This window comes from Necator americanus, chromosome III (assembly GCF_031761385.1).
Source record: "Necator americanus strain Aroian chromosome III, whole genome shotgun sequence".
Lineage (NCBI taxonomy): Eukaryota > Metazoa > Nematoda > Chromadorea > Rhabditida > Ancylostomatidae > Necator > Necator americanus.
The window spans coordinates 22,212,224-22,226,188 of record NC_087373.1 but is presented as its reverse complement, the minus strand read 5'-3'; the positions used below and the strand labels follow the sequence as shown (position 1 = coordinate 22,226,188).

Genomic DNA, 13,965 nt, shown 5'->3' with positions numbered 1-13,965 from the left:
CCACCCAATTCTTCTCAGCTTTATGGTACGGTTCCAGAAAAGATATCGGGGAGCCCAAAATCAGCCGAAACTCGGCTTGACAGATCTGAAAAACGAGGAATGCGGAAAGAAGTTCCGCCAACGAGTGTCGATGTCAGTATTGGATTACGGACTAGGAAGGAGGAACGGTCAAGAGGTACCTGTATGATGCGCCGCCACATATCCAGGGGGCTAATGAGCGTCGTTAATTGCACCGCGCGTCTCCTGACAGCGTCGTGATCGCTACAGTGGCCTGGTTGCCCCTTTTGTGCTACGCCCATTTCGCCGTGACTGCTGCTCCTACGAGGACTTTTCTTCGCCTTGCCACCAGCTCTTACGATGCGCTTTTAGAATCGATGGACAAGGAAAATGCCTGGTATTAGATGTTGTTTGAAACTCTATATAAAGTACACTTGTAAGTTAATATAAATGAAAGTGGTTTGTATGTATGCCATTTAAAAATGCGAGTGAAAATGAAATTATCCTGTTTTGACTTGTTAGGTGGAAATCAATCATCCATCTCTCGGAATGCAAAAGATCCTTCAAGGAATTTCCCTTGATCGGTGTAATGCTTTTTGTTTGAGACTTTTTTTTCGCTTTCTAGGAATTTCTTTTTGCTTATCTAGCTGAGTAAAACTGCCATCGAAACCTTGCATTGTACGTGAAGGTAGATCTCGAAGATACAAAGGTCTCTGTTCCACTAATACACCTAACCTGTCATATTGATTTTAAGTAGAGAATAGATGCAAGTGAAACGATAAAACGCTGTTGAAAGAAGTTTGAAGAAACATATAAAGTTTTAACCTACAAGTAAAATTTACAAGGAAGTACTAAAATATTTGAGTTGTGCTCTATATAAACATTATATCTACATAAAATTTTGGAAAGGTAAAATGTAGAAAGGAGTTCAAAGAATGCACACAAAGTAACAAGGAAATAAAGTTGCTGGGCGTATAGCTTCTGCAGTCGAAAGTTGAACATGAATTTGTTGAAGGACATCGTGTCAAACACATGCTTATGCACTGCGAGTTTATATGGTACAGTTTGGGCGTGAAATGTGTGAAATTGTGAGGTGAGTGAAAATATCTCCATTTCTTTTCCTTTATTCTTCTTGTTCTTCTGCCTGCAGCACCTTTTCGAGATAATCTTTATTTGTGTGAAGTTGCTCAAGTGAGGTCAATGTAGGACACGTATATCACTCTTATTAATCATCATATCTTTGACTCTTCGATACTCTATGATATGTCTCTGATAATATATCTTTTGATTAGATGAAAAGATCTAGTTTTTCACCTTAATTCCCGATCATATGCGCTCAATTTACTATTTTCGCACATCAGAACTTGCTGCGTCAATTCTTTTTACACTCCTCTCCCTTCTAAATTCGCAGTATCCGCTGCTTCGTCGCGGCGCGAACGTCGCGCGCAGCGTTGATTAGAGAGCAATAAGGGTGCGGGGTCTAGATGATCTCAGGCGGTCGTGGAGGCTGTCTAACTGGTGGAGTGGCAGCCGTGATTACGCAGAGGCGCGCGGCGCTGAATGAGGTCAGGAGCGGTCAGCCTGTTTTCAGGGGTACCTCTTGTCCCACACCACTTACTCGGAAGTGGACATGGTGTACCACAGGATGACACCTGTGAAACATCAAGATCTTGCTCGATCTTCTGAAGTAGTCACGAAAAACCGTCTTCACTTCTTCGTTCACGTTATTAGGAGACCATTTGATCGTCTGGTCCAAGTTGTCCTGAAGATGCTTCCAGATCCTAGTTGGAAAACGTCCCAAGTCGCAAAAAAAAGTTCTAGACGAAGGTGGTGAAGGAAGATCTGAAGACACTTGGAGCCGACAAGCAGTTCAGTCGAGACGTGAAATTCCGCCGTTTGTGGAATAGCGACGGGTAGGTAGATTCTGTGCGAACTCTAGCTGAAGACCGAACAAGATGGGCTCGGATATGTTCAAGGACGACACATCCCGGCGAATACCCGAAGGCCATAACACCCGCCGGCCGATTAAGTCAAGTCAAGTAAGTAACATATAAACATGGCAGCATTCTTAGCTTCTGTGGAATTATCACTAAGATCGCAAAATACTAAAGTGTCGAAAATACTCCATTTGGTAACTTGACACATCATTTTATTGATCTGGAAAAAAGCGAAAAACAGTACAATCAAAAATTCGGAGTGGGACTACCCTATGGATTGAGAAATTTTCTATCGAATGGTTTACAACTCTTTGGAATTGCTCTTTATTTCTGTGTGCATTTTCCACTTTGAAAAATGCGCTCACAACTTTCTCTTCAACGTGGTACTTTGAAGCCATTCAGAAATAGGGGTAAATGAGATTCTAAAATGTTTAGATGTTAAGGCTGCTCAACTTCCTGTTGGAATATGAAAAGGATCAAGGGTGTTTGCAAATCCAGTGCGTTTCAAAAGTATATATCCCAACTGAATTTGACGATTTCACATTTCTTGTCCATTCCTGCTGAACCGAAATAGTTTCATTAGATTCCTCGTGGTCGAAAATAGTTAGCGCTTGTTTTCGGAAAAAGTTTATTTCACAAATAATAATGGGACTTTTTTGAAAAAAACTTGTTTCTTTCAAAGTATGTATCCACCTCGGGATTTTCATCGAGTTGAAGTCTCTCTCTGGAAGGCGTACATTTTTTTTGGGGAAGATCCAGCCATATGAAACCAGCTTGAGCTGCTCTTCATTATAACAACTATGTCGTTCGCTGAAATGCGCTCTTCACCGGAGAACAGGCTCAAATTCGAACGCTTAAGGTTGTCGTTTTGACGAATCCAGCCATTGCTTGTCACATCGGTGGTTCGCACGGATGCGTCAACCGTTACCTCTAGAATCCTCATGGCTACCAATCTGCACCTGTTTCTGCCCGTTCTTCTGTACTTTAAACTCAGGATCAATGAATGATTACGCGCATGGCATCGAACTCGACGTGGACCGCCAACCAAATTCGCCCCAAAACTATCGTCGCTGTCTCAAGGGCAACAATTTGGCGGTCCATCTGGTCAAACCAGAACATGAACAGACAGACTGCATGCAGAAAGCCCCTCACCTACCCGAATTCCATAGAAAGGCGAGATTAGAATTTGCGCGCAGTGAGACAAAGTGTATTTTTCTGGAAACATCGACGACGCGGGTGATGGTAGCTTATATTTTCAGATTATCTACACGGACGAGAAAATGTTCAGTCTAGATGGTCCGGATGGATGTCGACATTATTGGAGAGACCTGCGTGAAGCGCCCAAGGTTTCCTCGGAGAAGGAACTTCGGAGGTGGTGCATTGGTGGGCCGGCTTCTGCAGTAAGCAGCGGAAAGTTGAAGCTTGCATTTTCGTCTTGCCGAATGGATAGCCTGGGGTACCAAGGTGTACCTTCTGACCCTTTTGAGAAGTAGAAGACGGCCGGCACACGTTCTGCAGCAAGACAACGCTGCAGTTCATGTACCTAGATCAACCAAGGATTGACGCCAGCGACACCACATTCAAGTATTAGGCTGGGCGACGTGCCCTCCTGACTGTAACCCTATGGAGAACATGTGGAAGATAGTGGTTCGACATGTCTACTCGAACAACCGACAGTTCAGTACCATTGAAGAGCTGAAGACAGCGATATCAAATGCTTGGGAAATATCGATCACAACGTGATCCAAAACCTTGTCAACAGCATGCGTAATAGGCTCTTTGATGTGATAAGAGATAATGGTGGCACAACTGACTATTGAAGTTCAACAAAATACTTTCTCCCTAGTGGATATATATTTTTGAAAGAAACAAATTTTTTTTCAAAAAGCTTTATTCTCGTTTGAGACGAAAACGTCTTCCAAAAACAAGTAGCTAACTATTTTCGACCACGAGGGCTCTAATGAGACTATTTCGACTCAGCAGGAATGAGCGAGAAACGTGAAATCGTCAATACATACTTTTGAAACGCACTGTAGATTAGGTTCTTCAAATTCGACAATCATCGACGCCACGAACATAAAAAAAAGTCCCAAGTTTTTAGCCGTTTTTTAATTCAGTTGTGAAGATTGGCTAACTTGTAGCCTTTTTAGAATATTGTGTTTCCTTGTATTAGGTTGAGGAATAAGTTCTTTCCGTTTTTTCTTTATTGAAAAATCCTGATATTTTACAACAATTATAACAAGCAATTAATCAACTATGTATTCTCCGTCATTGTTTACGACCTGCTCCCACCTCTCGACCAACTTGTTAATACCGTTTTGCCAAAAACCGCCGGGCCTGGACTCGAAGAAGTTGTTGAGCCAATTTTCGAGGTCCTCGTTGTTGTCGAAGGTAACACCTCGCATTTGGTTCGACAGCGAGCGGAAAAGGTGATAATCTGTTGGCGCAAGGTCCGGAGAGTACGGTGGGTGCTGAAGGACTTCCCAATCGAGCTCTTGGAGGGCGGCTTTGACGATGTTTGCTGTGTGAGGCCGTGCGTTGTCGTGGTGTGGTACCCAAGGTCCGAGTTTTTCGGCAAATCCCATCGAGTGAAGATGGTTCAAAATTGTCTTTTGGTCGCAGTACATCTTCTCGGCCAATTCCCGACTGATCGACGGCCGTCTTCCTTCAAAAGCGCTTTGAGACTATCCTCGTCGAAGTCAGAAGGTCGACCAGAGCGGAGAGAGTCGTCCAGGTCGAAATTGCCATTTTTGAATTTGGCAAACCAATTTCGAGCAGTCCTCGCAGTTATAGCATCCTCTCCATACACGGCGCAAATATCCCGAGCAGCTTCGGTGGCTTTTTGACCTCGGCGAAAGGCGAAGTAAAGAAGGTGTCGAAAATGTTGTTTTTACCGCCTGGAATGTCCATTTCAGAGGCCTGAAATTAAGGCAACATTTAGTTATCGAAAAAATGGTTACAACAGGTTTGTAGAGCAGAAAAACCTCTTTAAAATGGTATATTACGATTGGCCTTACGACAAAAGAATCGCTGTAAACAAACGATCGATTAAAACGGAAAGAACTTATTCCTCAACCTAATATACTCACCGTTTTCTCACATGAATATGCTCAGATTTTCCCGTACACTGTAGCTAAAAAACCTAAATTTTTAAAATATTTTTTAACGATTTAATGTGCGACTTGGCGTACTTCACCCAAGTTACACATCAAATAGTTCATTACTCAGTTTTTCTTTTCAGTTTTTCTTTTTTTCAGTTTTTCTTCTGATTTTTTTGAGTTTATTTAAATTTGTGATCTTTCCTAACGTTTCGTACTTAAATCATGGGGTGTACATGTTCATAAATTCTTGGGTTACTGTGAAACGTAGGGGCAGGTGTTGTGTAGCCGTTAGAGGTTCCGCTTCGATCGATCGGAAGTTCGAATCCGCGCCAGTGCTCACCAAGCCTTTCATTCCTCCATTGTCGATAAATTGGTACCAGACTTGTCTGGGAGGATAAAAACATTGACACATCGGCTAGCCACCGAAGTCATTCTATAGGCCAGTTACACGTTCGTAAACGTCAAACGATTCTGAATTGAAGTGAACATCCCAACATGGGGCGCATCCCAAGCGGATTGATTAACGTCAGACACTTTACCCTTTCTATCCTTTACTGTGAAACGTCGATTTCAAAGTCGAAGTCATTTTGAAGAAGTGAAGGACTCGTTCTCAGTGTTCTGGATGCTCCTGAAATAACAACTTTGTGTTTTTCAAACTTTTTTCCTCATCTATTATCTGTTTTGGTACTTTATTCCATACGTAATCGTCCATATAAGAACAAGTTCCCGTTTATTTAGCAAAATTCATTTAGTTAAAGGCATCACTCCACCAATCTGAGGTGGTACGGATTTCAGGAGAAGTATTCGTATACGGGATCGTAGATTGAGGAAAGGGGATGATTCCGTCCATTTCTTCCTAATTGCCGTAAAAAACGGCCCGGAAGATACGGCTTCAGGCGTTCTGGCGCACTATTTTCCACAAGAAGTTCGACTGGAGCGCGCCAGTTCGACTGGAGCGCCGCATCTTTCGGGCCAGTTTTTACGGCAATAAGGAAGACATGGACGGAATCACCCCCCTCTCCATAGTCTCCCATCCCGTATACGAATACTCCACTTGAAATCTGCACCACCTCAGACTCGTGGGGTGATACCTTTAATGTGATTTACTTGCGCTTCTGTTTCTCGAACACAAGATCTTTTTTCTGTGATTTTCTGTGATTCAGAATCTGTCGCCAATTCTGTTGAATATCTAAATTTCCCACCCCCAAATGAGAGTAAACTATTTAGGGCAAAAATTATGCTTGTAAAAGGCAAATTAATTATCGTTAATATTTTTGCTATCGATGTTTTGTAGCATCTAGATGTGTATTTGATTGACGCCTGGAGCCAACAGCAATATTCACTCTTTCATTCGAATTATATTTTGTTTAAACGGTTCTTGCGTAAGCTAGGACGTTCCGGCTCCCTCTCTCTCACGAAGAGAAGGAAGTTGGCCGGGTACGCGTTAAATTAGAGCGTCTCCAACTATTGGCAGATCTTTGAGAACGACGAAAAATCTGAAATCCATTAATGAAGACTCATCATAACAGCCCCGTTGATGAATCAACACAATTTCCTTTAAACCACTAGTTCTACCAGTAAGAAAGGTGGATTCAATTAAAGGCAAGTGCTCAGCGAACACTTTGAAGTTGAGATCGTATCACTGGCACTGCGTGGAGGGTGTAACACCTTCAAATCTAGGAACTAGAAATGGTAAACTCGCTGCGCTGCGCAACAGACAAGGTGGGTTAATGATTATTTTTAGAAGCTGAACTAATTTATACTCACTATCTATGTTAGAAATTAGATGTTTATGAAATTTTAACAAAGAAAATTAATGCAGAGACGCATTTTGATATTAATTCTCAGTAGAAACTCCATGTCAAATATGTCGATGTCAACAACATAGTTCGTTTTTAGCTTACTGATGCTGGATAGCTGTTTCGGTATCGACCGTACCAAGATCATAATCTCTTTTCTTGTTGCCCCATAAGGTCATGTCTTTGGGGGAATAGTATTTTGTGGAGACGCCCTATATTACTAGACACTGAACGAAAAACGGCTTGTAAGGGAAAAAGGAATTGAAAGTGAGCATGACGGACACAGCCTAGATGATTATGTGTACAATTAAATCTCAGCTAAACAGTAATTATAACCAAGTGGATATTGTGATGAGCTTTGTTCACTGTCCATAGTTTGCATCGTGAGACTCTGACGACTGATCCTTCCCTTCTCACAAAGCGGAATTGATACAAAGAGGAAAATACCAGGCTTTATCATCCGTATGCTAGCGGCCTTTCGAACCCAAGGAATGAAAGGAGTGGAGAATTTGGGTTTGATGGATGACATCGAAGGTGCAGTTTCTATGTTATGTAGTAAAACAGGCAAGAAATCCTGGCAGAGATGGTGGAATTGCAATGAGATTCAGGATTTAGGGAGCGTACTCCCTGTTTCTGCTGTTCTGATTGGATTAACTGATAACATCTCTGTGTTGCAAATCAGTCCGGCTAAAAAACTGCAGTTAAGTGGCAAAGGAGTTGGCAGTGAGGCGGTTTGGAGTCGATTTTTGGACATGAAACTACATCTCTTCATTCCAGAAAGAGGTGACGATTTCCAACAAGCCTCATGAAATTAGAAGCCAGCAATCAGCCCATGAGTTTTTGAATCTAAACTAGATGCAGCAACAAGAAGCGGTCTCCTGATTTCGGAGGAGGGCTTAGGACTTCAGCGCCAAGAAGGATAAAGTTGTGGGAGCTGTCTAACGTGTCGAAACGAAACTGAGATAGGATGTAATCTATATATGTACAAGTCACGCATGTTTGCATTGAAAACGGTCGTGGAAAATCCGATGATGCAAGAAGACAAGGCATCAAGCACAGGTCATCGGACTGACAGAGACGAGACGACGCAATGTTTTTAGGGTAGATGCTGAGGAACAGTATTGGTTAGAACTCCTCAGAGGAACGTTCGATTCTGACCACTATTTTTCATTATTCACGGGTGGATACACATATGATTGCATATGTGGTGGACAAATATTTTTCACAGCTCAGAATTTGTTTTACGCAATATACAGACGACAAAAAAGTTGTGCAAGAGTGGTATAGAAATAAGAGGTACTTTCCAGTTTTTGCCTGTAGCAAATTGCTTACTTCACTCAAAGTTTACCTACATTTGTATTTGTTTTCGTGAAGTATTTGTAGTTGGAGTAAATTTTGAAATAACAACAACAATGAATTATAAAAAAGATAGTAGTCATTGTTCCAACTACATATATGAAGCAAAGGATAAGATAGTTTAAATCTTATCGTATTAATGACAGCTGAACTGGAGCGGTCAGATCTAGTAACAATATTAGTAGTCTCATCTTCACTAGAATTCGATTAACTTAGTCCTTGATTTCATTACGTAATATCTGCAAAAGATTAATTCAGAACTTTTTCCAAACAAAAATATGAGACAAAAATATCTATATAAATGTTGCCTTTTCCTCGAAAAAAAATCTCGATTAGCTTCGAAAACGATATCATTTAACTCGAAATACTGTGGCGAACTCGATTTTTTTTTTTGTAAATCAAGGACCATAGTATTGAAACAGTTGCATAAAATTTAATCGCAAGTTTCATTTTCTTCCTTTCTATGGAAAGTTATGAAAAGATGTTATAAGAGAGCATAAAAATCTGTTCAGAGGAATACAAGCTTTATAAACTAAAGTACACTATGTGTTCTAAGAGTTCTGCTTAGGTTCTTTCGATTTGAACTGTGTTCTAGTGATTAATGGAGGTGCTAAGTAGAGATGAAATGAAAGGAAAAAGACGAAAAGTGGGATTTTCAATTCAAACTTTGCGATACTCTAGTGTACGAACTAAGTTAGTTTACGCAAATACAATAAAAATCTCACAAAATTCGGACATACATAGGTGCTCAAAAGCAACATTTCGGCTACTTTGATAACTTCTTTCCTTGCTACAAAGGTTCAAAGTAAGGACGGACCGCGATTTTACACAATAAACAAAATCGCATAAGTGAGCTTAGAAAATAACAAACCAACAATTTTTTGTGCTCTGCTTTGACAATTTCTTGATGTTCTGACCAGTTTGAAAGTTTGAGTCTCTGAACATTTTTGCAACTATAACCTTAGGCTATGTTAGGTTCCAATTATTGTTTTTTGGCGCATATTTGGCGTCATTTTGCTCACTTCTCAACAATATTTTCGGTTTTTGTATAGATCTCAAAGAGAGGAATCTAATGATATATGAGATGTCCTGAAGTTTCCATTTTATGAGCAGTTATGAGCAAGCGGCGGTGGTCGACGGTGCCGCACCGTCACTCACAGTCGGTTTTTCAATGTTCATGCAGAGTATTGTACTTCTGATTTTGATACTATCCTAATGTGATTACTATATATATATATATATATATATATATATATATATATATATATATATATATGTATCAGCAACTCTTCCGGTCGCCAGAATGTAGATTGCGGAATATCAGAAATCTTATTATAAATACATACATATATGAACCAAATCCGGTATGTATGAGTATGAATATTTCTGTCATAGAACCAGGGATATTTGCTAAGGAATCAGTGTTTGAAAAATGTTCATCAAATGATTATTCAAATTCGGTCAAGTTCCTCTAGCAGTAGAACAATTCGGAACCTCTTGTAAAAATATTGAAAGCACTCTCCTCATCCTTTTCACATCGCCTTAACATAGAATGCCATGGTCATCACCCTCGTACTGATGAACACAAACGTCATACTTCACATCGTGCAAACAGCTACTATCTGTGCAGGTTGTGTGCATGTGTGCTACAATTTCTGAAATCACTGTATGGACAACACCAAGGAAGAGAAGTACAGAAATCCAGCATTTGAACGCCGCGTTGAAATATGTTATTGCAGCTGTTATAGTCAGGTGTATCTTAAGTGTTTACTTCTTGTGCATTTTCTATGACTTTATTTCGTGCTACCGGCAGGTTGATCTCAGAGACTGCAATATCTGTTCCCGCCACAATATTTTGATGCGATAGCCTCAGTCGTCTTATTTTACAACGCTATTGCTCCTCCTTCATCTTACTTCTAGCATAATACAACATCCTGGTATGATTGAATCCGTCCTGCTCACATAATCTTTCCGGTTTCTGGCGCTGATGTACCAATCTAAGTTAGTGGAAACTGAAATGAAAAAGAGCTCGTATGGTTGTCTTCTAGGCTCGGTGCACCAACTCGACCACGTGGACAAAAACATCTCATCTTTCTTCCTTCTACAGTAGAATTGTTCAGTTGACGTCGTGCGACGTATCACACTGTCTTCTGACGTCAAGCCGTAAAATCTGTTTCAGAACTTTGTGATGACGGTGTACAAATCTGGCAAGGTGAAACCCGTTCCGGAAAAATGTATGATGTATTCATCACGCAATTCGACAGTAATTTTCATAAAATATGTTGCAGAGCTTGATTATCTCAGAAATATTCCGTGATTTTACATACTCACAGCATTTTGATTCATCTGCCATTATCGGGAAGTACGTTTATCTTCATAATGTTTTGTTCACATTTTCGCCAAATTGTGTCATACCTGAGCAGAGCTGAAACTATCTCGTTCGATTCTCAAAAAAAGGGCACACAAAATCGGACTATGTGTAGTTGTTGGTATCCCGCCAAACGTGACTTCCCTGCCCAACAACCCCGAGAGCCTACATCTTCCCTCGCAGATTTGATATGAGAGGGCTAAATCCAATTTTGAGCGACATTCTTCATTATGGCACACTTTTAAAGATCGCCTAGCACCCACACAAACAGCTACTTTTCAGCTACTCAGCTTGGTTTCGCTGACGATAATGGTCGAAGTCAGCCACTGCATTTGGCTAAGGAAATGAAAACAGAAGCGTCTTAGTTTGGCTTTACATCCGTTTTATAGGTCCCGCTGTTTCTCTGCACGTAACTTGGTTAGAAGGACATATCCACAAATTTAATCCTCTGTCTGTCCACCTTGATTGGGATTTCTGGAGGATGTTCTCTTACACCAATTTATTTTATTATGATGGAAACGTAATCAATAGACTATACAAAGTTGAAAACTTATTGCTGATTCTTGTAGCAAATGTATAAAATCGTCGTCACACTCAAGATCGTCAAATTGATGCTGTGATGGTACCAGTGGTACATCAATGGACAGCACAGTGATGTTCTTCTTGTTATCTCGTTCTTCTTATGTTATCGACGACAAAGTCAAATAGGAAGCACAGCCTCTTCCCCTACTTCAGTTTCCCCTTCGAATGGCATATTTGGCTGGTATAGCGAACAGCAGCAGTTGTTCGTCGATTTATAAACGAACTTTTATAAGATTTCAGGAGTTGGAGTGACTGTCTTTAGGAGAGGAATCGGAAGCGGTTTTAACTTCTACAAAGTTTGGTGGCATAGATCTTAAGTATCTTTCCTGGCAATGAAGACATGATCAGTAGGTTGATCATTACGAAAGTCGAATCAACTTCTCATTGGAGCGGAAAATTTGATGCTCTGTTTTGTGAGTCTCTACAGTGTGAAGTGGAGGATAACTATGAGCGCCTTCTGCCAATCGGATTTCGATTCTTTATTATCTTTACTGTATGGATTTCTTTGTCTTCTCACAAATACAAAGTACAGGAAGAGATTTAAGCACTTCTGCCGTAACTTCACTACTTGCTTTATCGTCTTTCGATTACAGATCAGAATCATTGACTCAGTCGGTGATTCCTCGCTGATCACGTAAGTGAGCCATCACATGTCCTCGTGTGCAGGACAATCAGGATTCGAATGAGCTTGACAAGTTGTTGAGGTCCTTAGTTGAAATAGACATTGTTCTCTCGCAGTAGCAACATCATTGTCAGCGGTGAGGATAGCCGTTACAACTCCTCTTCTTTTTGCAGCCAACGCTTGCTTCCCAGGCAATTGTTCTTTTTGGAATCTCTAGCAATGTGAACAACGCGTACACTTTTACCGCGCAGACGCAAAAGAGGAGAACTAGATTTTCCTCATCACTGATGTTTTTTGTGAAGAATTCGGTGTCATAGATCATCTTTCCAGTCCGCATCTCGATATAACTGACTCCAGAATTGCTCATTTTCAGACCTAGCGACATAAGCTACCAATGTGGGGGATTCAGCTACAAAAGTATGATGTGAGGCTACTAAGATGTGATGTGAATCTGCTGTTGCCAAGGTCCTAAACCGCACGTATTGAGCTCAGGAGATCCGTGGATATGGACTAAAGCTAATAAGGCATGGTGTTAAACTACTTATTTCGGGCCCTAAAAGCTGAGCTTTAGGCTTAGAGGGTATATGAAATGAAGACAAAAGCTAGAAAGGCGTAGCTTGAAGCTGCTTACCCTAAGCCTTACTTTTAGCTATAGACTTGTTTTTAAGCCTTAGGCAGCGCCTGTGTCCTATCGCATTGCTGACCTGGTCTCGCTTTTGCACACCGACACATCTAAAAACCTTCGATTGTCCTGTTCATGTAGGGACCCCAATCACAAAAAGCGAGTTAGATGGCATCCCCGTATTTTCTTGGTCCGAAAGTCATATCATGCAACGTAATTGGAAAACAAAATTTGCGGCTCCGATATTTGACGCCGGGTCAGCCCGACCGAACCAGTAGACAAAAATTCGATCACCGAAATTTTCGCCGTGAGATGTTCTTCACTCCTTTATGTAAAAGCGCACAAATCTGACGCGTGGGAACCATTTCCGGAACCACTTTTTGCTTCTGGTCCCGGTGCACCAATCGAACAAAGTTGGAATGATTACAGAAGAAAGGCAGTTGAATCCGTATCAATGCATAAAATATTCAAAGATGCTTAGAGGGCTTAGTTAAAGTTATGTAGCAATCTACATAACTTTAACTAAGCTTTGATAAGGCAAACTTTTATGTGTATGTTACTCCCAAATTTGCAAACTATCATGCTATATAATAACTAGCTTATTCTGTCACGTGTGTGCATCTGCGTATGTGTGTGTTTCAGTCAAGAAATTCCAAAAAGAGAGGGAAACGGATACCATGGCCTCGGTTTGGTGCCCTGGTGCCTCGGCAAGGTAAAATTGGGTGTGAGGGTACTATGGCGTCGAATTCGTGCCCCTTAGCCAGATAGCCGTAAAAAGGGATATGACGGCTCCCACGGGGTCAGAGCGGTGCGCCGGTGCCTGGAAGCTATGGAGTGGTGAGAGACGGGCTCCACTGCGTCGGATTGTGATGCGCAGGAGCCCCAACGCGTTAGAATGGGCTTCTACGGTTCCTTCGCATATCTATTTTCCAGCATGTCTCCCTGATAGTGCTAACATCCCTTCTCGAAAAGAGGAAACACAAGTCCAAACGGCTGCTTAAATACAATACATAGTGGCCAACCGTTTACACGATCTGACGTAGAACGTTATTTTTATCACTACGATAACGATGCGACATTTCATGCTGGCACATCATTCTTTACTAATAGTTGAGAATAGAGGGAACTCATACTTCGAATACTGTTTTCAAATTGTGGAGGTTTGAGAGAAACATAGATGTAAAATTAATTGACGCGTTTAAGGAAAAACCATAAAATCCTTCATCTATGCTAAAATTTTCGCGCAAAAAAGAGGAAAGCGTTGATAGAAAAAATTCTAATTTTACAAAAAATGTCGCTACTGTTATTTCTTATTGATCGGTGAAGGCGAGCGAAGCGAACGCCAAGGAAAGCCTGAAGTCCGGCTTTAGCCGGACGTTCAGGCTGGTATATATATATATATATATAAAAAATATATATATATATATATATATATATATATATATATGCCAGCCTATATATATCTATATATATACTATATATGTATATGTAATGAAGTATGAATGCGATAAAAAAGACTATGATAAAAGTGGTGTGATGGATGACAAAAGGGTGGTAACCGATTACCGTAGTCCCTGCTAA

General features: G+C 40.9%; 2 protein-coding genes across 3 annotated transcripts; one reads left to right on the top strand and one right to left on the bottom strand.

The window, feature by feature from the left end:
- Positions 1–22: 22 nt before the first annotated feature.
- Positions 23–3,677, top strand: RB195_010494 (uncharacterized protein; the record flags this gene model as incomplete). Its single annotated transcript, XM_064191531.1, has 6 exons — positions 23–175; positions 1,589–1,756; positions 1,819–1,910; positions 1,943–2,036; positions 3,194–3,317; positions 3,526–3,677. The coding sequence occupies 6 exons, from the start codon at positions 23–25 to the stop codon at positions 3,675–3,677; spliced, it is 783 nt and encodes a 260-aa protein (XP_064049114.1).
- Positions 3,678–4,180: 503 nt separating this feature from the next.
- On the bottom strand, positions 4,181–4,561 carry RB195_010493 (uncharacterized protein; the record flags this gene model as incomplete). Of its 2 annotated transcripts, none has more annotated exons than XM_064191530.1 (1): positions 4,181–4,561. In XM_064191530.1, one exon carries the CDS (start codon positions 4,559–4,561, stop codon positions 4,181–4,183), a length of 381 nt encoding a protein of 126 aa, XP_064049112.1. The 2 variants fall into 2 exon arrangements, with proteins under 2 accessions (XP_064049112.1, XP_064049113.1); XM_064191529.1 differs by having other exon boundaries at positions 4,181–4,519.
- Positions 4,562–13,965: the final 9,404 nt, after the last annotated feature.